A 27,096-nucleotide genomic window follows, 5' to 3' on the forward strand; every position below is an offset into this window, starting at 1 on the left:
TTCACCCTCACGAAAACATTCAGGACAACTGCACTATACAACAATTTCTTTGCCAGAATATAACACACATGCTCCCTAACCCAGGTCCTGATAGAGTCCTCCCTCAGATTCCATGAGCAAAGTTACTGCTCTCACCTCCACCACCACCACCACCTTCTTCTTCTTCTTCTTCTTCTTCTTCTTCTTCTTCTTCTTCTTCTTCTTCTTCTTCTTCTTCTTCTTCTTCTTCTTCTTCTTCCTACCATTGGTAAGAAGTTTACCTAGGAATCTTTCTCCTTGCTGAGGGGGACATAGAGGAATATACATCAGGGACACAAAGAAGAAAGTATTAAACTTCTTTTGGGACTTTCAAGTATTTAGAAAGAGCCAAAAAAAAAAAAAAAAGTTAAGAACGATTTGAATGTTTTTGGTGTGTTCTTCAGGTGAACACATGGATACATAGCACTAAGACCAAACAAAGAAGAGAAGAAAAAGAACGAATGCTTTCAGTAAAGAAATTTGTCATTGTTTTCCCCAATAGCCAGTGAAATGAAGATTTTAATCAGGAGAAAAAAATCAAAAAGGTATGATATAGAAATACATCTTCAGGGTCATGCTCAGTCATCCTTAGAGAAGCTTCCTCCTGCAGTAAATGGGAGCCATAGAGGATAGTTAATGCCAAAGAAAACAGTGTCTTCCAGATACAACAAGAATGATTCATATATGTATTCATAGAGATAGTGGCAGCATGCAAGGAGTTCCCATCCCTAACAAAGAAGTTATCTCTAGTTGACAACTACACACAAAGGAAAAATTAGTTTTCTCCAATAGTCTTACTTGATATATAATGTAAACCACATTAAGGGCAGGCCCCATATTCCCATCAGACAGTCACTACACCTAAACTCAAAGGTATCTTTTTATGTTTTTGAGATTTCTTTTTGTCTCAAATGTCTTGTTTTGGTATATTTTTATCTCATGGTAACTTGCTTTAATATTATTTTTCCTATTTTGTGTTTTAATGTGTGTGTGTTTGTGTGTATGTGTGTGTGAGAGAGAGAGAAAGAGACTGTATTTTGTGTGCGTTTTCTTTCTTCTTCCTTACTTTATTGATTTATTTATATATATATATTTTCTTTTTTGAGACAGTGTTTCTCTGTACTGGAACTCACTCTGTACACCATCCTGGCCTAGAACTCAGAAATACACCTCCCTTTGCCCCCAAGTGCTAGAAATAAGGACCTGCACTACCACCAACAAGCCTGCCTGCTTGCTGTCTAAGGAGAGAGTAAAGAATGTCATGGAGTTGGAGGGGCATGGCTTGGGAAAGATCTGAGAAGTGACAAGGACAGAAACAATGCTCAGAACATATTGTATGAAAAAAAATGTACTTTCAGTTTTTAAAATGTTGAGGAAGAAAGCAGAGAAAGGAGGGAAGAATGAAAGGAAGGAAGGAAGGATGGAAGGAAAGAAAAGAGAAGGGAATGGAAGGGAAGAGGAGAGGAGAGGAGAAAAGAGGAGAGGAGAGGAGAGGAGAGGAGAGGAGAGGAGAGGAGAGGAGAGGAGAGGAGAGAAAAATGAAATGCCACATCTCTAGTAGAAGGAAACATGGTCTGGCAGAGGCAACATTAAATGCAGAGGTCATTGTAGTAGTTATTGCTGCTTAAGGGAAATGATAAGGGTCTGAACTTGAATATGTTGTTATAGCTGGTATAGGTATTTTATGGTCTCTTGGATTAACTCTTCCTAGTTTTTAGTCTTTCTTCTGCCTTAAAATACCAGGAATAACAAACTGATGGGAGATAACCAATCTGCCATAACTGTAGAAAGTAAAGAGAAATGATGAAAATGATAATAGAATCAACTGTTAATTAACTGTTAATTAATTCTGCTCTCAGCAACATGTTTTTGCGATTTAAAACATCAAGGAATAGTTTATCCAAAAAATATTTTGTTGAGCTAAGTTCTAATTTATTTGTTGGATTGATTACTTTCCATGTAGTATAAAAATATTTTAGCATTCCTAAGAATGTATGTATCAAATTAGTATATTTCTATTAGTATATCTTTGTACCTTTTATGTTAAAAGTTTGATTTCAAATATGGTTGTTTGAGTTGCTAACTTGAGTAGCACATATACATAGGCAAACACACATACACAAGACATACACACACACCATATACACACACTCGATACCTGCCCAATCTGGTGTGGAATCTCAGTTATTATATTTTATGTTTTATATCTCTTTCTTAGTCTTTGCCCAGAGACTGACAAGTGTCAGGGAGAGCTTCTTTTGTCTGTAAATTACATAGATTCCATTTTGCCAGCATCTTTAGCAACCAGTCTCTGAATATGGGATAAAAAGAAAACTGTGAAAACCATGGTTATTTCCTGTGTTCTTATTATTCCTAGACTGTCTTCTTGTAGCCTTTTACAGTTAGAGAGGAAAGACAAATCTTATCTAAACTAAACTGAAAACCTAGTCTAAGTTCTCTTCTACAGCAATAATCCTCACTACTGACTTTATTTCTCTCTTGGTGCTGTGTTTCACTGAAGGCTTCAAGTAACATGTCTACCACAAATTCAACAGAAGAAAAGAATATGTTGAGGAAAAAAAATCATCAACTTCAGTAGCTGTTTCCAGGTTCTGCAGTTGTGTATGTGTGGAGGGGGATATCAATGTCACATTCTGCTCGTTTAGAAAGAAAGCATTATAGACCAATTTCAGTCCATCTTACCTCTGATACTTTATGTCACCTTTTCCTCTCAACAAAATAGTCCTTGATGTAGTTACTTCCCTTGATAGCTACTTGAGGCCAGCCAAGTTCTAGCCTCCATTGACAGAAAGATAGTTTAGGGGAATCAAGCTCTAATCTTCTTTGTAAAGGAAAGAGCTGGTATCTGGTACTTGTGAATGCTTTGCTGACATGTCAATCCTGTGCAAAAACAAGATGCAGAGCTTCCTGCCCATAGTTCAAAACTTTTATTCTAGATTAACAAGAAGAAATAAAGACTTATGTGCACCACCCTTTAAGGAGGCAGAGATAAGTGGATCAGAAATCGCACTCTTACTGAATTCTTCCAATTATAATTCTACTTGAACTGGTTCATTAGGAAACACAAAGAGGGTTCAGGGTAGCTTTCAGACATAGTCCTTACCATTTGTTTCTGGGTTTCATCTCATAGGTGATCACTGTGGACATTATATGTCTAGGTTTCTTTGCAGCTGGCTTGTACTTAGATTAAAATATAGAAGGTACTGGCAGGAAATTAGAATATGAAAGGAAATGGGGAAGTAATATCCCCTTCCTTCTTTGCTTGGGTTCTGTCTTTGGAAGTGAGTGTGATTACTTAGAGGTTATAGTTCTTATTCCATTGCTTGTCCCTATGTATTCTAAATTCGCTCCTTGATAGTGATGGTTACTTAGTTTTAGAGATTCACCATTTTTTTTGTTGTTTTCTTTCCAGATCAGTGATGGATAGCAATGTATTTATGCAAATTGTATCCTAGAAATCTGCTCAATGTGATTGTGTGTGTGTGATTGTGTGTGTGTGTGTGTGTGTGTGTGTGTGGTGTCTGTGCATGTGTATGCATGTGAGTGGTGCAGGTGCATATGGAAGCCAAAGGTTGCTTTAGCTATCACCCTCATCACTTTCCACCTTATATATTGATGGAACCTTTCATTTGAGCCAGGCATTTTGGGTTTAGCTTTTCTAACTAGCTAGTTTGTTCCTTTCTAGGTGCCGGAGTCCTGAACTCTAGCCATCACATTTGCAGAACAGTTCTTTATCTGCTGAGCCACCTCCCCAAGCCTCTGAAATCCTTCTGATGACATTATTGCCCTTTCATTATCCATCAGCTACATAAAACAAAGGTGGTAGCTATGGAATCTGAAGCCTGGCACCCTGTCAGGCTCTATCACCTGACCAGAGTTTTGCATATACATCACACTATACTGGGACTGCCACCTTCTCAAAATTATATGTAGAGAAGATATTTTCCCAAAGCCAGACTGTCATGTAAAAATCCTTCTGTACTCTGTGAATATGTTTTACTCTCATTGGTTAATAAAGAAGTTGCTTTGTTGTAGAGGTCCATGTGAGCCTATTTCATCTTGTCTGAAGGTCAGAGAGTTTGAGGTTACTGAAAATTGTTAACAACAAAGGTGGCTACAAATCCTGACCTAAGGTGTGGATACTTGCTGTTTTCCATGTTAAGATGGCCCATAGAGGTGTATCCACTCCACCCTGACCAAAGGTCAGAGATTCAATTAAACTTCTTATACTGAATTAGGAGGTTTGACCTAGGGAGTGACTGTCTTCAGGATACTCGGTCTACAGTGGGCTCACTGTCTACAATAGAGAATGTTTCTCTCATGAATAAATTGCTTGATGTTTCAAAGTACTGAAGCAAGTAACATTTCAGTTGTGCTTTATATCATGTTAAAGAAGCCTTTTGCCTTTCTCCCTCTTTTTTGTATTGGTGCATAAAACTGTATAGAAAATTAAACACTAGCGAACTCAGAACTCAGAAGAGAAATTCAGCATTGGGTATTCACTAAGATGCCCTTCCAGTACTATACTATGTCTCTGTAATTCTTTCTTATCATGTTTCTCCTACCTAACATTTCAAATCCTCATGCTCCTACCCTGGAATGTTCCAACCTGCCACGGCTAGGACCACAGAAGTCACCCCAAAAAGGTGGCCTATGACATACAGCAGCCCAACATGGCACAGTTTATGACACTTTGTCTTATAGAGTAGGAATAAGGCCAATCCAGAAAGCTAAACTAAAATTACAGGAGGAGAAGGGTGGAGTTAGGTGCCAGAAGAACAAGATGTGCTAGAGAACAGGTAAAGTTATGAAACCACGTGGCCAAATGTAGATTATAGATATTTAAGTTGTAAAAAATTTAATAATTTAAATAAATTTAAGTTGTAAGAGCTAATTAATAAGTCTGAGCTATAGGTTGAGTATTCTGTAATTAATATAAGCCTTTGTGTGCTTATTTGAGCCTGAGGAGTCAGGACAAAAGAAAAGCTCTAATTACACCAGATAGTTAATTGAAGGTTAGTCCTATGTCATAAATAACTTTTATAGCCCTGGGAAGATGGCATTTTATATAATAATAATATGAAAAATCAAAAAAAATCCTGATATGAACATCATTATTTAAACTTTCAAGGATGTTGCTCATATCCTCCGTAAGCTGGAAGAGAGGACACCCATGTACCACACACTCCCTTCCTATGTCCCTGCAAAGAAACTTTAATTCATTCTTGAGGGTATTTTTACCTCTCCTAGCTCATTTTCTTTAGTTTAACTTCATGATATTTTGTATTTCTCTCTCTGAAGAGTTGAAAGCATAATTGTGTGCCTTTTGATCAGTAAATGCCTGTCTCCACATACCTGGGTGGAACACACTTCTCATCAAGAGTGACCTTTCCGCGGCACACAGTTGACATTTTTGTCTCTTGCTTTGTAAGAGATAACTTCCAGTTTATTGTGCAGAGGCTTTTCAATCTGGTTGTCAGTGAAAATAAACTTTCAGTGCATTATCAAATGAGGTCTTTCTTCTCTTGCTGACTGTGAGGTTATTAAGCAGCTCACTGGTATCAGGATTTCTCACTAACTCAATTTGAGTTATGCTTAATCTTTGCAGCATTCTGTTTTAACAACCATCCTGCATGCAATATGCTGTTTTAAGTAAAAATTAAGGGTGATAAAATAATATCTTTAAAGAAAAGTCAGTAGAAATTAAGGGATTTTAACACATTTTCCTTTTTTTAATAAATACATAAAGCTTTGTCATTTCCCTCAATTATTTCGATTAACATAATAATAGGATCTTTTAAATCATCTTTGTACCAATTCTCACAGCCTGATGTAAAAAGACTCATTTCACAGAAATTTTTATGGTTAGCATTGATAGATGAATGTTGATGTCCTAATATAACAGTATAAGGCATATTTACACCATCTTAACATACAGGAACACCATACACCTACACAAAAGAACCACAGATCTGGAGCAAAGGAAGTCAACCTCCTAGACAGCTTACATTTATAGACTTTGCCTGAAACTATATATATATAATTTTTGCTTTGTTTTTTAAGCATTTTTTTCTTTCATAGCAACGAACAGATCTTCCCTATTTCTTGTGATTTATTTATAACATTGTGTTCATGCAAAAATAATACTTGTTTATTGCATTAACATTTAAACAGTTGTAGATTTGGGTTCTAAAACCATCACTTAAAATTTTACTTCATGTTGCTTGATCCACATTGTCGTCTGAGTTGGTATGATATGAAGATATTTTTGTTTGGTGAGTTATAGAATGACAAACATGTCCAGTTGTGACCACAGTTCAAAAATCAAGATTCCTAAGTTTCTTGATCATGCACGTTATACATTCATTATTACAAAATGGCTTGAATCAGATAGATACACCATTTTGACACACATTTGTTGGCTTCATTTTTAAAATTATGTTTCTAAAAACAACAACAAAAGTAATGAAAAGAAAATACTGTCCCACGTCCACTGTTCACAAAAAGGAAGAGCAGCAAGAATCACACCTACCAACAGTCAGGTGGTGACATTGTAGTAAACATTGAATGCTATTCAAACAAGCCAGGAACATCACCATTACTACAACCCATACTTTTGAAGCAGTTCAGATTGCCACTGGCGTTTGCGCTCTGGGAAACAATCTGGAATGTGGATCTTTTTAAAATCCTGAATACACTTTTTCATTTCTTCCTCCACACTTAGCTTCTCGCAGACCTTCTTTTTGGAAAGATTTGTATCTCGGGACTTGCTGATGAGTGACTGAAAGAGTTCACTGTTTCTGCGCTTGTCTGGTGGTGGCATCCACTGCACGGGCGCTTTTTTGGAGGGTCGATCCAAGGTTAAGGTGTTAGGCTGGTGAGCTGCCGCCTGCTGGGCATTGGGCGGGTTGTCCTGGGGAGTGCTGGCCTCTGAATGACTGTCACAGCTGGACGTGGAGAGCTCATTGCAGGAAGTCCCACTCTCACTTCCTTTGTCTGCGACTTTGTCGTGTTTCCTGTCGTCATGTTCTTGTTTGGGTGATACTATTTTCTGAGGTGGTCCTAAAGAAGACAAGTAAGGGGAAGGATAGAAAGATCAAATTAGTAAATTCATGTTTTCTATTTAAAGACAAAAACATCGATCTGGAAAAAAAAAACTGTTGTTCTAGCCTGCATTTGAGAAGTTCAATAACAACACTTAGGTTTTTAACATATAAACATGCTACAAGCCAATTTACTACTTAGACCGAAATCTTTTAGGGCTATACCTAATGACCTTACAATAGATTATGACTCTCATCATGCCGAAAGGAAGGTCTTTGTTCCTTTGTTTTCTGATTCTTGCTGGAGCATGTGAAGAGGACAAACCTACAAATCCAAACTTGCAGGATCTCCATGACACAAAGCAACAAGGAGCCTCAGGAAATCCCATTTTTGGTAGTCTAGCAGTAACCAGAGGCTTCAAGCCAGGCCAATGACTCTTGTCAATGAACACTTGAATATAAACATAAATGAATAAAGGACAAACTGTGTGACTGAATAGGCCACACCACAGCATTCAGAACAAGATTCCTCTTCTTATTTTAGTTTTGTTCTGTGGGACAATGGTCTGTATCCTGTCACTTGTATTTTAAATAAACACTGATTGGCCAGTAGCCAGGTAGAAGTATAGGCAGGGTGACCAGACAGGAAGTAGAGACAGGGCGACAAGGCAATCATCACCCAGACACAGAGAGGAAGCCAGACACAGCAAGTAAAATGTGACTGCCTCGCTGAAAAAGGTACCAAGCCACATGGCTAACACAGACACGAATTATGGGCGAATATAAGTTATAAAAGTTAAAAAGCCCAGGTTAATAGGCCAATCAGTTTATAATGAATGTAGACCTCTGTGTGTTAATTTGGGACTAAACAATTATGGGAACCGGTGGGACAAAAAACTTGGTCAACCATTTTATTCTGTTTCTTTGGGTTTTTGGTTTGTTTGTTTTTTAATTTGGTCTTGATGGGGGTTGCCAGGGTAGAAAGCAGATTTGAGGAAATGGGGAGATAAATGGAACTGGAATGCATGATGTGAAATCCACAAAGAAACAATGAAAGTTTAAAAAGAAAAGATGCCATGTACAAACATTCCCCCAGTATTATTTCTGCATCTCTAGAAGTTGTGATCACTTTTTTTGACAATCACAGCCACAGCTGCTGTCCTTTGCATGCTTATTTTCCACTGCAAATTAGGAAAGTGCCATTGCTCAGGGTTGCAATTCGGTGGGCTCAGCTCAGAAGTATAATCACATTGTACAGCGCCCAGGTGGGAGGTCAATTTAAATGTAATTCTCAAATTCTTCATCTACTTTTTTGGAGAATTATGAAACTGCTATAGTCTTAATATTATGGAGACTGTAAATAGTTAAAATAGAGTACTCCTTCAAAATATATCGCTTTGCTATTTGAGAATACGTAGGATGACAATTTTCAAAATCTGTTAGCTTCCCATAGGGTACATAACATCATTCAGTAAATGTTAAAAGGAGATCTTAATCCCACAGTAGAGTCAAAACAAGCAAACCAAAAACAAAGATAAAAAAACCTAAAATATGTTCCACTTTAGAAATAAGCTGTTGAAATATTTAAAATAATAATGATGGAAATTAGAATTTTTAACTGCATTATCAATATGTTTGAGAATAAGACATGTGTAGCTCTAACCCCTCATCAAAGAAGCTTCCTTTGCAACAGATAAAGGTCTTTACACAAAGACAGAACTGATCAAAATGCAGAGAACAAGTGACGGTGGAAGCCTAGTCCCAAATGAAACATCAACAATACAAACCCTTATTTATTTCTACTATAAAATTTTCTAAGTTAGAATGATTAAATGAATAAAAAGGAATATTTTACTGATGTGAGATTCCCCTCTGTATGCTAAGAATATGTTTTATTACCATTGGTTATCAAAAAAAAAAAAAACTGTTTTGACCAATGGCTTAGTAAAGTACAGCCAGGCAGGAAATCAGAACAGAGATATAGAGAGAACAGAGGCAGAGTCAAGGAAATGCCATGTGGCTGCCAAGGAGACAGACCATGGATCTTTACCAGCAAGCCACAGCCACATGCCAATACGTAGATGAATAGAAATGCGTTAATTCAAGATGTGAGAGCTAGCTAGAAATTTGACAGACATTGGCTGAACAGTTTTGTAATTTATATAGTTTCTGTGTTATTATTCAGGCCTGGGTAGCTGGGAAAGGAACCAGCAGTTTTTCCTCTACATTTTACCATGAATATAAATTAGTTGCTAAAAGGGAAAAATAATTTCAATTTTGACTGTATACTTATAGAATAACAAAGTACAAGTACAACTTTCCATAAGCTCAATGAAACTTAGTCCTGGAAGAAAAAAATCAACTTATATGTATTTCATTATACATATTCTTAGTCTTCAAACACAGACAAGAGAATGTTAAGGTTTCAATCTATGTTCAGTGTGGGTTTAAAATCTAGTTCAACAATGTACAAAGTTTGGCTTCTCTGGATACATTTTTAAATTTGGGAGAATGAGTTTCCTTGTTTAAACTTTTAAAACTTTTTTCAAGGGATCAATATATATGGAGTATTTTGATTGATTCTGGTATGCTCAAATGTTAATTATTTTTCTTAGACTATGTAACCCTGAGCTATTGACCATGGAAATGAGGTACTCCTGTTTATTTGCAAATTAACCTTATGGACTGAGGAATCCAAATACTTTCATTCTAATTATGGCTCTGCACATAGTAACTATGTGCAGATGAATAGGGTTTAGATTTAGCTTCTTTGTTCCTAAACTTTTAGTTTTTCTGTTGAAATTAAATTAAAACGGCAATATCTGCGCAAATGGCTATGGCAAAATTTAAATGAGGGGGTCATATATGTGTAAGCAATTTGTAACTTTTAAATTTCTATTTAGGTAAGCTATTATTAGTTCATAGATCAAATTCATCTGTAATTAAGATTTTAATTTAAGTATTAAACTTTTATTTCCAAGAAGGGATTTCTTGAAAAAGAAAATAAAGTCTCTATCATGTTTTCCCAAAGAGTTCATTCAAAGCAATTTTGAACTAGATATGTTCTTACGGGAAATTGTTTGCTTAGGAAAAGCATGTTTGACAACTGGCACCACAAAAATAATAGTAACACACACACACAATAATAATAGTTGTTACATCAAGTAAAATAGACTGGAGGATATCACAATAGCCCCAAAATTTGTTGATTTCAAGAAAATAAGGCTTTTGATGGATTTTATTAGACTTTTTTATATTGCAATAAAAAGGAAGAAAATGATAACTTTCCCAGCCATTTGGGAAGTGGTAGAGAAATTAAATGTCAGTTCTTGTATCTGTCAGCAGGCCATGTGAGCTCTGTGAAGTAATGTGGCTATGCTCAGTTATAAGACCATAGCAGATTTATTTTTAATGCTGAAGTGTTTCGAAATGAAGTCTGTATACTACCGCTCACCTTACAAATTGTAATTTAAGCTCTTTACTCACATAGTGATGATCAAAAAGACTGGGTATTTAATTTTTTTTTCTGCAGTGAATGTAATTCCACGAAGGGAAATTACCTGCTAAAGGTGGTAAACTTAATTCCATATAAATGGTTATATGGTTCTTAGAGAGTAGCCCGTCTTACATACTTTAAGTTAAGTAGTTGAGTTAAAGAAGAGAAAAACAAAGGTTCATGATTCCACAAAACTTTGTGGAATATCTATCCACACAGGGAATAATTGCTTAGAGGAGACTGAAAAGTTCACCTGATCCCTGGCCATCATTCTGATATCAGTTATTCTTAATTTGCAGAGTGGACAAGTACATGTGTAACTGAAGCTTAAATAACATGTGTACAGATGTGGAAAACTGTGGTGTGATTTGAATTGAACTAACAAACAGGAAGTGTTTTTAATTAATTATTGAAATTCCTACTCTGAATTGAAACTTCACACAGGAGAGACATTCATATTCAAGTAAAAGACTAAATGAAGAACAGGTAATGGGTGTTAGAGAAAATGAAGTCATTTTTGTATCTCTTCTATCTTGATGGAAGTCATCACATTTATGACTGAAGAGTAATTAAGAAAAAAGAAGCATTGAGATTGTTTGATAAAATCTCAAGGAGTCATATTATTTTATATTTACCTAAAATTATATATAATTTTAAATAATGTCATGACATTTGAGCTGACCATGCTCCTACAAGGGCCATAGACTACCAAAACAACAACAAGAACACAAAAGAAAACAAAAATAAAAAACAGCAATAAGCAACCATTTTTTAAGTAATTAGTAATGCAAGTTGCCATGCACCGTGCCCCCGTGTCTGCGCTCTGTAGGCCGGCACCCAGTTGATGTGGGAGTGATTTCTTATTAATAAAGAAACTGCCTAGGCCCCTTGATAAGGCCCACCCTTAGGTGGGTGGAGAAAAGAGGAGAATTCTGGGAAAAAGAGGCTTGGTGGAAGAGTCGCCATGATGCTCCCACTCCAGACAGACGCAGGTTAAGATCCTCTCTGGTAAGCCAGTTCATGGGCTACACAGAATATTAGAAATGGGTTAGAACAATATGTAAGAGCTAGTCAATAAAAAACTGGACCTAGCCAGGCCAGACAGTGTTTGAAAGAATACAGTTTCCGTGTAATTATTTCTGGGTATAAATTAGCCATGCGGGCGGCCGGGTGCCGGGGACGCAGCCCTGCCGCTCCTAATTTCAACACCCAGTTTGCGAGCTTCAGGCAAGGGGGCTGGAGGTTAAAATACACAAACAGACACAGACAGACAGCGACACGGGTCATCCTTGAATTCCCCAAGAATGCCCCCTTTCTTGTGCTCAGGGGCAGCTTATATAGAGATAGCCACGCCCCAGCCAAACCCACCAGAAACCACTCTCCTGCCATCAGGAACTCCCGAAGGTCTCGTGCTCAGAGCAGCTGCAGGTGTTGGATATGGTGTCTACAAGCCTCTGAATGGCAGTGTTCAGGCTCCTAGGGAATCCAAAGAGGCGCACAGAGCTCAGACACGGGGACGCGATGTGCGGCAATTGGAGGTCCTCACCGAGATATCAGAAACTGACACAAGTGACTGGCTAAACAATTTGGGTTATTAATGTTGCTCTTGGTTACTTCTCAGAGGTTAAGTTGGTAATTAAGTCCCTACTGCCTAAGACATTGTTTACTTAGGACACAGAACTAGGACGATATGAGATGGATCTGACCTATAAACATTCTTCCTGTTTTCTAGCTTTCATCATATTGGGCTAGCTTCCAAAGGTAGTGAAATTTTTCTACACCCTGATAAGCCTCCCACCAAAACAGCAATCCAAATCATACCTAATTAGTATGGGAAGTCCTTTTGTGTATATGTGTTGCTTTTATTGGATAATGAATAAAGCTGCTTTCAGCAAATAGCTTCACAGAGTAAAGCCAGGTGAGAAATCCAAACAGAGATGTAGAGAGAGTAGGCGGAGTCAGGGAGAAGCCGTGTAGCCACTTCAGGAGACAGACACCCCAGCCAGAACTCACTGGAACTTAACCAGTAGGCCACCACCTCGTGGCGATACACAGATTAATGGAGATGGGTTAGTTTAGGATATAAGAGTTAGCTAAAAATATCCTTAAGCTACTGGCCAAACAGTATTGCAAATAAAGTTTTTGTGTGGTTATTTCCGTTCTGGGTGTCTGGGAATGAACAAGCAGCCTCCAGCAACACCAAATTAGAAAAAAAAAAAAAACAAAAAAAAAAAAAACAGGATTAATGGACAAAAATGCTCCAAGAGAATATTCTAGTCCCCCAAAGAGGAAACAGGGAAGGAGGAACAAAAACCCATATGTCTGTTTTCCGGGGTGCAGTTTAAATACCCGGTGGGAGTGGTCTTGAGCATCTCTGGGGTAGGGATCATCATTTGACAGTCTTGTGGGGCTGCAAAATCATCCAGGAACATTTTTATCCATTAAACCTGGGCTTTTTTTTTTAATTCAGTTTGATTTGATCTGATCTGGATTGCCATATTGGTGGAGAGGCTTATCGGAGTGCAGAAACTTTTCAGATAGGAAGCAGGCAATAAGTCTATCCAGCTGTGATGCCTACGAATCACAGCACTAACCAGCATGATTAGATATTCTTAAAAGTATAACAACAACACACATATCTTGGTGGTAACCAACAGATGTATTGTTGGAATTAAGATCTTCTCAACAGGAATAAAATCACACCTTATATTAGAAACATCCAACTATGCAGGAATAGTCATGGATCTTAGAGCCTAACCTATTTTATTTTAATTGAAATACAATACAATATGATCACTTTACTAGACAAGTATAATTTTTAACTACATTCTAAATCTTATCCTTAGACCTACAAATAAATATAGGTCTTACCATTTGTCAAAGAAATCCCCTTTTATATCAAATCGAGTTCATTAAAGAAAAACAGAATTGGACACAATTTATAAATCAATGGATCAGAGGGAACTCAGCCTCTGTGGATACATGTTCAACACAACTCCTGAACCTAACTCAAGGAACATTTCAAAAGAGTGTCTAAAAACTCATGAGAAACAAAAAGCCAAGAAGTCTGCATTGAGACCGCGTATCCTAAAAATGGTGGCCTAAAAAGACCTGAACATTGACAAAACCAATAGATACACTAAAATGAAAGAGTAAAATTCTCAGACTTTCACTCCTATACAAAGGAATACAGGCAACGAATGACTTCCAGTAGGGAGAAAACTAGCCTATTACATTGGTGAGCCTCCTAACTACTTACTCAATACAAGACAGCCCTAAAATCATATACACACAATAGAAATAGACTTAGTAGTGTGTGTGTGTGTGTGTGTGTGTGTGTGTGTGTGTGTGTGTGTGAAAGGAAATGTGGTCACCAATGTCACATGTAGACAAAGAGATTGAAGGGGAAGAAGAAAAAGAGGAAGATGAGGTAATTGTATTTCAATTAAAATATATTGAATAATAAGAGAAAGATAAAGAGTGAAAGGAAGAATGAAAGAGAGAGAAAGGGAGAAAGGAAGGTAGGGAGAGGGAGGGAGGAAAAAAGGAAATAAAAAAAGAAGGGAGGGAGGAAGAAGAAAGAAAGCTAGGAAGGAAGGAGACAAGGTAAGAGAGAAAGAAAGGAAAAATCGAGTGATTAAAAGGGATATTGCTACTTCCTGCATTTTCATATGGGCGTGTACCTTACTACTTTACTCTTCTAATTATTCCAGCAACTGCCTTTTTCCTGTTTTGTATTTATTTATATTGTGTCTTCCAACTCAAAATCCAGATTCCTTGAAAACAGATGCAGTGCATTTTCTTGTGTGTTTCTGTGGTTCTTTGATCAGAGAGATTGTTTAATGAAAGTCATGACATGATCTTGCCTCTGAATTTGTGCAGTACTTAAATTGTCTCCACTACTCATCTGGCAGCTTGTATTCAGTACTTGCTATGTTATTTAATATCCTTCTAGCTGACCATAAAGCAGTATGTTAATCATGTTTCCATCTTTATAACAAAATATGTGAGATAACTATGAGGATGAAAGCTATGCTTTTGCACACAATTTCATCTGCTTCCATCCATGATCAGAAAGCTCCATTGCTTTGAGTCCAGGGAAAGGAATAGATTTTTGGCAAAGGGTGGTGGTAGAGCACCTAACTTCATGGCATCGAAGGTGTCCACTTCATGGCATCTAGGATTTATGAGACAGGCACAAGATAGGTACCCCACAACTTCAAATTCCAATTTAAGATTCAAAAGCCACCCAATATTGTCAATCTGGGGACCTATGTTTTAGCATATGGGATTTTGGGAACCTTTAACAGTCTATATCAGAACATGTTATCAGAATGCTCCCAACATCCCGCCACAAAAATTGGGTCTCACAGTCACACATATTAAGTGACCTCAAAGAATTATCATTTTTAGAAGCACATGGGCGTTGATTATGCCTCTTTGTTTCACTGGGGTAGTTTAAAAAAATTAACTTATATCATCTCTAAAACAACTGATAAAATACATAAGAAACTACATTGTAGGATTAGGATGAGAAAATATATTTGCTCTGTAGTGCATGTATTAAAGGATATCTCTAACAGTAATCTTTTATTCTATTTTTATTGAAAATAGATTTTTTATAAAATAAATTCTGATTATGGTTTTCTCTTCCATAACTTCTCATTCCTTAATAATTTCAAAGCTTCTCAGACATGGTAGCACACACAAGTCTGGTCTACATAAGGAGTTTGAAGACTGCCAAGGATATGAGGAAAGGTTCTATTTAAAAAATATGAAAGATAAAAATAATAAATACTCAAAGCTTGTTCCAAATACTGCTTTCAGACTAAAACGTCCTCACAGTTTTGCACAATATACATAAACTGAACACAGACGACATATACTCATAGTCACTACACCCATAGACTGCACACACTACACACATATATTACTCATGAACACAAACACACACACACACACACACACACCTTATTGCTATATCTACTTAGGGTCAGAGATTATCTTTATTGGAATTCCTGATGAACCATCCAAGTAATAGCTACAAAATATTATAAAAGCACATATGAGACAGGTTGTGTTATAAAAATTTAAAAACATAGACAAAAGTATAATGAGGCTCAACTGGCATGACAAGAGCGAAGGGAAACCCAGCGGCTGAGAAAAATCATGCTCTGGCCATGGTCCATAGGGACCATCACAGTACATAGTGAGCACATCACTTTTGGGGGCAAACCCTCATTTACCCTTCAGTTCTTTTAAAGAGAAATAGATATTGAAAGACCATACATAATGAGGATATAGTTTTCTCTGCTCTGCATGGCATGTGAATTCTATACCACTTCCAAGGTTGCTGTTGACATTTGCAGCTATGTGTGTCTAGTGAAAATGTGGGGTCTATTTATTTACCCAGAGGCCTTGTTATCTGCAAAATTGTTAGAGAAACCTCACCAGGGCTCTATACTTAAGAATTATCTTCACACTGCACCCATGGAAACCGATTCTTTGCTTTATTCCCATTCTGGTGCTTACAAGAAACTAACAAACAACACAAACAGAGCTGCCCGGGTTCATTTGGGATCTTAGAATTCAGACTGTGGAACCACTCTGTGGCCATTTCTGTTTCCTTTATTTGACTCTGCCATTCCTTATTAGAGATGCTGGTGTATTTTTCATGTGTCACATTAGCCACCTCCTTCTAATGACCTCCTTTTTAACTGACACATAGTACAAGGGTGGCGTGATTTATCTGTTTTTGAAATTCTTGAACAAAAGCCTAGGCTTGCTTGTTCCACATCTATAAAACTGGGATCGTAACACCTACAAGATTCTTGGCAAGGATTAATGAGACGTTGTATCAACAGCATCTCGGATGGCTGGGGTGGGGGTAGGGGAGAAGATCCTCTATAAATAAGAATGGAACGTTCACATGGTGTGTTATATATAACAAATTTATATGAACACAAAACCATGTTAGTATAAATTATGCTGTCACTTATATAGTACCAAACAACTTTTCAGGCCTGCTCAAAACTATATTTTTCATTAAGACATTTTTAGACATCTATATCATTGTTTTTGACTTGTATCAACTTTTTCTGCTACCCTCCACAGACTACTCCCCAACTATCTGAGATAAAGCTTTTTCTATATGCATTGGTGTACCCATGTATGTGGAGGCAGGAGATTAATCGTAAGCATTGTTCCTCAGAAGTTGTACATCTTGTTTTCAGTAGGCTAGGATGGATGGTCAGGGAGCCCCTCTGTCTCTGTTTCATTCCTCTAGGATTACACATGTACAACAGCACTCCTGGTCTTACATGTGTGTCCGGGGATCTAGCTCAGGTCTTCATGCTTGCATGACAAGAAATTTAGAGACTTAGCTCTCTCCCCAGCCTTGAAATAAAGCCCTATTTGAAAACAGTGAAAACAGATTAAGAGGAAGCTAGACAGTGGAGCCTACACTCTGGAAGGAGGATTGCTACAAGTTTAAGCACAGCAATGCACAACAATTGCAAAGCCTGTCAGAGCGACACAGGCAGACTCTTTTGGAAAGACAATCACAACATAATCAAACTTGTGAGGATGCAAAAAGAAGTCAGCAACAATCCAAGACTTAGATTACAGGAGCAGAAATAATTGCCTGGAAAAAGTCAGAGGTCAGGGGATTTTTATCTATTGGATCTCTGCAGATCTCAAGTGCTTATTTGAAAATAAATATTTCAACTATTTCCAGTAATCACCAACGGGATTATTTCTTGTGGCTGCCTTGCCATTTAATGTGAGTGCTGCCTCTTTCCCCTTGAGGTTTATAAATGTTTGTCTCTTAAGGAAGATATTTGGCTCATAGTATTGAGACCGCATGGGAAACAGAAGCATGCATGGGCATAGCAGAGTTTAATTTCATTTGGGGGTTCAATAAATATATGCTTTTTCTTTGAAAATAGCAAAACTGTGCTCATGATAAAAGTTCTGACACCTGCTTTCTAGGTCTCTAAAATGTCAATTTGCTACGCTGTTTCAGAATGAAAAATGTGACATTAGCCTGCTAGCATGATTTTCTGTCAGCCTATATGTGGGAAAGACTTGTCCGTTGGACTTACATGTAGCCACCCAGGGAGAGATGTGAAGACGAGACACAGAGAGTAAGAGTGTGTGTAAAAAGAATTTTAATGTAGTGGTAATAATAATGGTTTTGTTTTTCTTTCAGTACTGATGATCAAGCACAGGACTTTACATATACCAGATAAGTTATCAAACACCGAGTCACACCCATACCTCTTGTAACATTATACAGGGACTAGTTAATAGATTCGTGTATATTCATCTTCAAATTTATGAAAGTTTACAGATTAATGTATATGTTTGTGTCTTTTTATATCCCTCACAATTAAATAAGAATACACAAATGTGAGACTCACCTGATCAACATCATGGATATTTACTCAGTTGAATAAAATAATGCCATTTTCAGAAAAATGGACATAACTGAAGAATATCAAAATTAGACAAAGTAAATCAGAAGCAGAAAGCTTTATAGATCATGTTCTTTCTCACTTGAGGTTCTCTATGTAGGTACAGAAAATAACCTATGTATATAGGGCATGAAAGGGGAAGCAAAACATTTGTGAAATGGGGTGGGGCTTATGGAAGGAGGAGGAGAGGAAAATGATGGGTAGAGGATATAGGTTGAGTGCTGTAAAATTATATTTTATTCCTGTATGAAAATTCCTTATGAAATCTTGTACCACGCACAATGTATATGCACAAATTATAAACTAACAAAAAAGACAAAACAAAAGCAAAACAGTTTCCTTAGAAAAAAGAGTAACCTATAAATGTCACTTTAAGTGACCAAAGACTTCGTAGGCATGATTAAGAATTTTGGAGTGGTAGAAAGCTGTTGGATTGTTTGGTGTGGCTTCTTAATCTGAGGAGAGTTCTTTCCAGTCCGAAGAAGAGGGAGATTAACATACGAAGAAGGACAGAAAATAGAGTCTGGGAAAAGCCAGCACAGAACTCCCTAAAACTCCTGCAGGGAGCCGAGACTTTTTGATATCTCATTTTAATTTCTGATTAAAGTGCAAAAGTGATTGCAGTTCTCAGACCGCCAATGTTTTTGGACAATACATTCATTTTTCCCTAAGGTCCCCAAGTTTATGCAGTTACAGAAACTAGCATGAGTCCAGTCGAGTGTCAGGCTCTTGCCAGGTGCTTATTTTCATCATATTTGTGTAAGCATAATTAAGCCCTCTACATTGGGTCTGATTATAGGACCTCGGTTTCTCTGTTACAGTAAAATGTCTTTGCAAATCTGAAATGGGCTCATCAGTGAATAAGAAGGGTTCCAAATATGACACCCCTATGATGCAAGAGAAAATGATATTGTTTATAACATGAATCTTGTAATTTTTTTGTAGAGAGATGTATGAAACATATAAGCTATCAAAAGAAAAGAAAACAACAAGCAGAACACAGAACATTTCACACATATTAGGCCCTGGGCTTGTCAAGAACTGTGCTCTCTAATATTCAGAGATACATTTCTACAGCAGGCATTTCAGAAGCACCTTTCACTGATACGCCCATCGCCATTGGAGAGGTTCTGACAGAAGGGCCGCCGTGTCTGTAAGAACTCCCGCAACCTAATTTAATAATGAGTGAATTCTGCCCCTGTCAAGCTTCCCTCGTCTTTTCCTGTCACTTCACAGTGCCCTTTAGCACGAAGTTAATATTTCAACAACAGCAGCAGTGTCGCTCTTCTTTTGACACAGAACCACCCAGCTCCCCCTAAAAATCACATACGGAGTCTTATTCTTATTTATAAATGCCCGACCTTAGATTGACTAATTTCTAGTCAGCTTTTCTTAACTTCAATTATTCCATCTACCATTTGCCTCTATGCTTTTTCCTGTCATTACTTCTGTGTGTCTTACTTTCACGCTCAGTCCATTGCTAGCCTTGTGTGTGGATGAATGGCCCCTAGTGTCCTCCTCTCCTTGTTCTCTTGCTTCTTCTCCCCTTTATTCTCTCTGCCTGCCAGCCCAGCTTATCCTTTCTCCTACATTACTATTGGCCATTCAGCTATTTTCTAGACCATCAGGTGGCAAAATATCAGTTTCAGAGAACTAAATCAATGTAACATAGAAGAATGCAACACACCTTTGCATCATTAAAGCAAATGTTCCACAGCATAAACATGCAACGCACCTTAAAACAATATTCCACAACAAAAGTATGATAACGATTTTATGATACTTTCTCCTCATATTTGAAAGATATCATGTATGTTCTCCTTTATCTTAAATTGTAATTCAGCCCCGTATCTTCCTGAATCTCCTTCAATCTCTCTAATATGTGATAGAAATTTACATTTTATATCTTTTTTATCTCCACTTTATGCCATTAGTAAATAACACTCAGCATTTCTTATACACTACATGGCTTACATATCACATGTCCTAGAAAAGGTTAATGTTTCATATTTACTGAATTAACAAACCAATGAATAAAATATTGAAATGATCTCAACTATTCAAGAAACCCAAGATTATAATGGGTTAAAGAAATCTAAGTTAAGGAAGTCACGGAGATCTCATTATGAATATTAAAATTGAACGCCACCTAGAAGGGAGGAGGAGTTTCATGTAGCTTTCTTAGAACTGTTCTCAATTGCCTCGGCAATTATCACTCTATTTTCCTTTCCTCCCGTTGGAACATCATTTCTGATCATTATCATAATTGTGACATAGTAATTGCATTTGGTGTTTAACCAAAGGCACCATTAGTAATTACTTTTACAACAGTTTTGCTCAGTCAATACCAATTGGTGTCAGCTCTCACATTTGGCCCTGTGCATTCTGGCGCTGGGAAAGACCCACTTGGAGAAGTAATTACCTGGGAGCAGGGCCACAGGGGCCTCAGAGAAAGGCAGCACTAACAGAATGCATCTTAATGAGCGCCCTTTGAATCTTCACCTCCACCTCTTCTCATTGCTTCCATAAAATGAAGGTTTCTTTAATTTGCAGTATAATACCAGCCAATGAAACAGAATACAAATTACACCAACAATTAAAACACAGTATCAAAGAAGTAATTTTGTATGCTCCAGAAGTAAAATGTATGCATTTTTGTCATTCTAGAAGACAATGAAAAGAAAGAATAATTATGCTCAATTATTGACAACTGTGTTTCCCATGTCTCATTGATATATTGCCTTGTCCTTCCATTCATTTTCCTCATAAAAGTCAAATAGAATTCCCCTTTACCTCTAAGTACTGCAAAGGCTGAGTAAGGTAAAGACTTAAAAGACATCTCCATAGGAGGAGTAAGAAAGAAGAGAAAGATGTTTATTCTGACAGTGCTTGTCAGCTCCAATTTGATAGGGGTGGGGAAGGTCAAGACGTAAACATTTATGTCTAGCTTTTGTTCACCAGAAAAATATCTAGGTCAATATGGAAGAGACTGTATTTCTTTGATTGCTGTTTAAGAAGCCTTTAATTTCCTTCCATGAAGAAGTTATTCGAGAGTTTGTTGTTTTAGTAATGGCAGGTGATGCCTGCTCAGTATCCTAACAGAAAAATTAAAACAAAAAGAATAAAAATGCTCAATATACAACCTTGGATTTCTAACTCCTCACAGTAATAACATTAAATGATCTGTTAAAATGGTGTTTTCTGAATGGCTTTTATTATGCATGCACAGCAGGACTTGCTTTCAAATGCCTTCTTTTGCAAGGGGGAATAGAGAGAAAGTGAGGTGATGGGCCAGAGCACTTAATAGAAGAATATGAGATTCCTTTTCTGTTCAAAGGCAAGATACCCACTAGGGAATATGAAGTTCAAATATGATTTCCATTTTTCTGAGTTCACTGTTCAAGATAAGTAAACACGTTATTGTGGGGATTTGGGAAACAAGGACTACTTTCTCCATCTTTTTGACACATGCCTAAATTATTCTCTTTCTCAGTTCCTCTTTGCAGAGATATGGAAGGAGACAAATAGATGTACATCCTGAGAAACAGACAGAGATGTAGCCATAAGGGACGGATATATTAATAGAGACATGTCAGGGTTCGCTGGACCACTTCTGCTTCCTAATCATTGCTTTGCGTTTTTTCCTTTGCCTATGATTAGTGTGTCAAAACTAAAATCGAATATTTCACATGTAAACAAGAGCTACATTATAACGATAGCACACCACATACTCTTTGTAACTCCGTGCATTGAAAGATACAGTTAGATTTTATGGTGGAGAAATGGTTTCTAGAATGCAAAGCTGTAACAGAGGAAGGAGAAGGTAAATTAACCCCTTAGAACCGAACTTGCCACCATTCTGTTTCTTTTTATTGCTGTTTTAAGATGAGGTCTCACTATGCAGTCGTGGCTAGTTCAGAACTCACTATGTAAGCCAGGCTGGAATCCAGCTGACAAGGATCTGCTTACCTCTGCCTCCCAAGGACTGGGATTAATGATGAGCACTGGGATTAGCAAACTCTGGCATGCCAGGCTAATTATTTGGATGCAAGAGTGGCAGGGAAAAGAATGTTGATGCATTTCCCTTTGGGTTACATACTTTCTTCCATCCGTTCTAGTAGGGTTTTCAGTATTTGCTTGTTTGTTTGTTTTGTTTTGTTTTGCTATTCTTCCTGAAAGCAAGAAAAAAAATATCTGGAAAATTTTAAATAAATTAATCAGAGGGACGCTTGTCAAATAAGCCTGTATATACAAGTGATATAGGAAATCATAAAGCAGTTTAAAAAGTGGTTACTTTGCTGTTAGTTCATTATTTTTGTCTTAATCATAAAGCATCTATTCCTTGTGTATTTTAATGATCATACAGGTAGAAAATAACTAAAAATAATAGCCACAACATTCAAGTTAAATAAGATGAAATGCTAGGAAAACTTCCTAAATGGAAAAAGAAGAACGTGATAAAGTCAGTCTAATAGGTGTGTAGAGGTCAGGTTGCCTTGCTTGTCCCAGAGTCGAAGGCTATACTCTCTGCTGCTAATGCCTGCAGTCTGGGTCCTTTTATTTTTACTGTCTGGATCTTAAGTTTGATGCTCACCCAATAGTATTATTAGTGTGTGGTAGAAACTCTGGGGCGGGAATTTATTGGAGGCACTAGGTCATTGATGGTGTTATTTTTGAGGGTATATGTTGCCTCAAATCTCCAGCACTCCTCTCTCTCTCTCTCTCTCTCTCTCTCTCTCTCTCTCTCTCTCTCTCTGATACCATAATTTGAGCAGCTTTCCATTGACATTCCCTTACACTATGATGTCCCGTCTCATGACAGACCCAGAAGCAATGAACTAAGAAGAAACAGTCAGCGGAAATAAATTTTTCCAACTTTACGTTTATCTCAGCAATTTTGGACACAGTGACAGAAAGCTAACCCGGTCCTGACATGCAGCACTGAACAGATAAATTTCCTGGGCAGCTTCTGGTAAAAGTTTAAAGATGAATGTATGAAATCTTGCTCTCAGAAGGAAAGCAGAGAGGGGATGCCATCATTCATGAAGGCAGCAGCAGGTTCCAGCACTCTGCCAAAGAAGAATGCAGCCTTGAGGTTTACTGGCACTCCAGAATCAGCCACTCGGGGTCCTGCTTGTCGAGTATTTGTTCTCAATACTCCATTTGAGATTGGGACTCTCCCTCTCACTAGCAGATTTTATCTTTAAAACAATCTTTCAATGTTTGAGAATCGAAACTGTTATGAAGCACACATTAGTTATTTAAAATCATAATATATTATTCACGGGGAGACAAACAACCGTAAGGCTATATATAGCAAGAAATAAGACATGTGGAATCAAATTTAAGAAGGATTATTTTTTGCCAGTACCCTTGAAGTTGCCTGTGTCTTCTCTGCTGTCATGACTCAACCTGACCCATAAAAAGCGCTGTTGTTTATAAATTTAATTAGTTTTCTCTTCACTTCCTTTTTTTTTTTGGTTAGTGATTATTTTGAGCCTATGAAAGTTTGTGAAAGTAGATCCAAAAAACGATCAGTTAGCTGGTATTTCTTTGAGTTTGATTTGGGCTCCCCCATTTGCATATACATAATTAAATCTATTTTCGAATTCATCTTTTTCATGTAGGTTTTATTCATTACCAAGCCAAAGAATCTAAAAAAAATTTAGGAAGTTTCCTACCACCTACACAAGTAAACTCTTTTGACTTCTGCTTTCCTTCTTGCACAGAAAAAGAAAACATTCTTAATCATGGCCTACATATATACTAATAAATCAGTGATACGCAGTATTTCTTAGTACAAAGTCAAATATACTAAAATTTGTTTTATTACTAAATAAAATAATTAACAATGATAAAATAAAAAGTGAGCATTTTATTTCATGACAAAGACTAGAGGGTTGAGAGGGGAGGAACTAAGCAGAATTAATCAGCTGCAGGCAAAACCAAGGGAATGATTACAAATACTGACTTAAAATCTTGATTTTAATATCGGGTCTCCTAAGCCATTGTCCCTTGTCTGCAAACAAACATTCAGGACTGGTAACTCAAAGCTCTCTAGAAATAAGAACTGCTTCTCCTGGTCTTCATCCTCACTGAAAGGATTCACCTGCTCCACAGTTCTCTGTTCCACACTACACATTTATCTCTAATGTAGGTCATTGGATTTTCCTCTCTCACATCTGAAGCAAATGCTCTTCAGGCTGGTCCAACTGCTACCTTGCCCTGCTTCTGGCCATTGTGGGAACTTGTCCCAAGGTCTGACCCTATTTTTGGCCAGCACCTGTCATGTTTCAGTAAATCTTCCGTAGTAGAAATATCATCTCTAGTGTTTTCATATAACAATGTCATAAGCCAAAGAGAATTTTTTAACTAGAAATGCAAATAATGAATAATTCAATTAAAATTATAAATATGTTTATTATTTTTAGTTTTACCTTTATCTACATTTTCAGTCCTTTATGATATTTATAGGAAAACACTTATCACTATCAATGTAAAGATGAATGCATTTATATTTCACATTTCAAAATTTTAGCATTAATATCTATGGCACATAATAAATTAATGTTTAATTTTAATTAATTAAAATATTAATATTTATTATAGTTTGTATTTTAAAAGTTCTGATACATAATTAATCCTATATCAGAATTCTTCAAGGAATTTGAAGAAAAATAGTAACAAAGTTTTACTTGAACCTTATCCATGGTCTGCTTTGAGATATGGTTGTCTTTTGAATTGATAATAAATACCTCATTGAGCTTACACAGATTTAATGCACATAAGATTATGTAATAAAAGGGAGTTTGTAGAAGTTGGTGGACCAATGCTAACTTCTCTTAAATGAAAGTGCCTCCTGATGAGAAAAGGGCAGGATGCTTGGTCCTACTGATGTGTCCTAGGTTGGTAGGATGAGTACCAGTCTCTTAGGTTTGTCTTCTGAGAAGCATGTGAAATGTACTAAATGTTAACAGTGTGGTGAACTGCATGAGGAAACCACAGCTATGATTCGCTGATGTTCACTGCCACCAACACACTTTCAGTCTCTTTTGACTCAGAGACTACAGGTGACAGGAAATAGCAACATGTCAGGAAATGAATTTTTGTGAAAAGTATCTTTGATACTAAGATTTTCTGAGAGGCAGTAACTTTGCAGTCAAGAGAACAGGCTGATTCTATTAAGACGTCATGAGGGAATACATCTTAATTTTACCATTTAGTTTTCTGACTCCTGTTTGCTAGTGCATCACTTCAAGTCACAGACGTGACTGGATATGTTTGAATGCTAGTTTCTATTTTTTTATTATTGCAAAGAGTAATTATTAAATAATTGTTAAATTTCATTGTGATATTGCTAGATGTTGCTAGGATTATATGATAAACAATAGCAACAAACATGCTTTGTGATCCGATGAAGTAGAAAACACTATGAATCTAGCATCCTAAGCTAACATGATGGAAACTCTTCATCCTATAATTAGTGCAGAGAAAACATTATCCACAAACAAATAGGGAGGTGCTAAACACTGTAGACTGCAAGGACAGTTGGAGGGCAGAAACCAAACACAACGTCAACTTTAAGTTTTCCTTGAACAATAAGACAAATTGTGTGACTCAATATTAGGCCTGAGGATACCTGAAAAAAAAATATGAAAGATACATGGATAGAACAAAGCCATTACTACACACACATTTTTGGCCTATGACATAGAAATAGAATTTCATTTTGATGTTGCTGTTTTATTTATTTGAGCCATTTCTGTGTGCAAAAAAAAGCAGCACAATAACTAACAATACAGAAACAATTTGACAACTTTTTTAGTTATTAATACTTTTCTTTCTATGAAGTTTTTTTTTCCTGACCTGAAGAACCAGTAATGCACTGTCATGTAGAAACAATTCTCTCCCTGTTTCTTAGTGTATCATACAAGGGTACCCTAATGCAGCCCTAGTTTAAGTGCCGCATGTTCCCCATATGCTTAGGTATGAGCACTTAGCCCTGGATTGATAGTGCTGTTCAGGGGAGAAATTTAGGACCTTTATGAGGTGCAGCCTTGATGGAGGAAGTACATTCCTATGGGTCGACGTGGAGAGGTTATATCCTTACCACATTTGCTGCCCGCTCTTTGTTTCCTGTATGTGTGAGTTGAGATGTGAGTTCTCAACTTCCTCCTCTTTTCACCATGCCTGCTATTGCTGCCATGACCTCCTGGCATCCGTCACACAGACACCCTAATGGCCTCTTGTCCCTTTGGAACTAGAAGCCAAAATAAATGCCTTTGTGTATAAGTTGCTTTTGGCCACAGTACCTTATCATAGGAACTGTGACAGCTGGTTTTGGTTGTCTGGCAAAGTCATCTATTCCCTTACTGTGTCATTCCTTCACTCTTGTTAGAACCAAGCAGTTCAGAAACACAAAGTGGACTGAATACCAACAAGATTTCCAAGAATCCTCTATCTCTTCAGCTCCTCGGTGAGACTGTCAGACATTCAACCTTATTAGCTGACCAAATACTGTATTTTCAGCCTCTTCAGTACATGATAGCCATTAATTTTACAGAATATATCCTGTAAGTCAATCTAAGAAATTTCCTGTTTATACATATATATTCATTTTATGTGTTATGATCTTTTAAAAGAACCTTAGTTAATATTGCAACAAGGTCTTGGCTAGTGTGAGAGTTAAGATGTGATCATACTGGATGCAGGTGAGACCAATGACTAATGTCATTAGAGAAGTGAGGCACATAAGGGCTGAATGAAGAGAGAGCATTCATTACTGTTTTTATATGTGGACTTAATGTGATTGGTGACATCCTGCTCCCACTGCCCTGGTTTTACTGTAAGGGACAGTATCTTCTGGAGTTAACCTTTCATTCCTTCTTAGGCTGTTTTCTCCTGGGTGTTTTCTAGTAGTAACAAGAAAACTAAGTGATGGAATAGACACAAGAGGAAAGTTGGCAAATGAAGATGGAGGCCCAGGTAGGTGTTCCACAGATACGAGTGCTGAGAGGCTAAAGATCAGCAGTCATCTCTCAAA

The 27,096-nt window shown here is 37.1% G+C and overlaps 2 protein-coding genes across 3 annotated transcripts in view; one reads left to right on the forward strand and one right to left on the reverse strand.

Annotated features, from left to right (window-relative positions):
• Guf1 (GTP binding elongation factor GUF1) overlaps positions 1 to 27,096 on the forward strand; it is a 1,117,012-nt gene that overhangs the window by 746,931 nt on the left and 342,985 nt on the right. The window lies entirely within an intron of this gene.
• The window catches only part of Kctd8 (potassium channel tetramerization domain containing 8), a 202,067-nt gene continuing 180,738 nt past the window's right edge, over positions 5,768 to 27,096 (reverse strand). Inside the window, exon 2 of the mRNA XM_050149668.1 lies at positions 5,768 to 7,101. Coding sequence (XP_050005625.1) covers positions 6,641 to 7,101 — 461 coding nt within the window. The 3' untranslated portion in view covers positions 5,768 to 6,640. The remainder of the gene's footprint in view (positions 7,102 to 27,096) is intronic.

This window comes from Alexandromys fortis, unplaced genomic scaffold (assembly GCF_014885135.2).
Source record: "Alexandromys fortis isolate MF-2015 unplaced genomic scaffold, M_Fortis_MF-2015_v1.1 scaffold_0, whole genome shotgun sequence".
Lineage (NCBI taxonomy): Eukaryota > Metazoa > Chordata > Mammalia > Rodentia > Cricetidae > Alexandromys > Alexandromys fortis.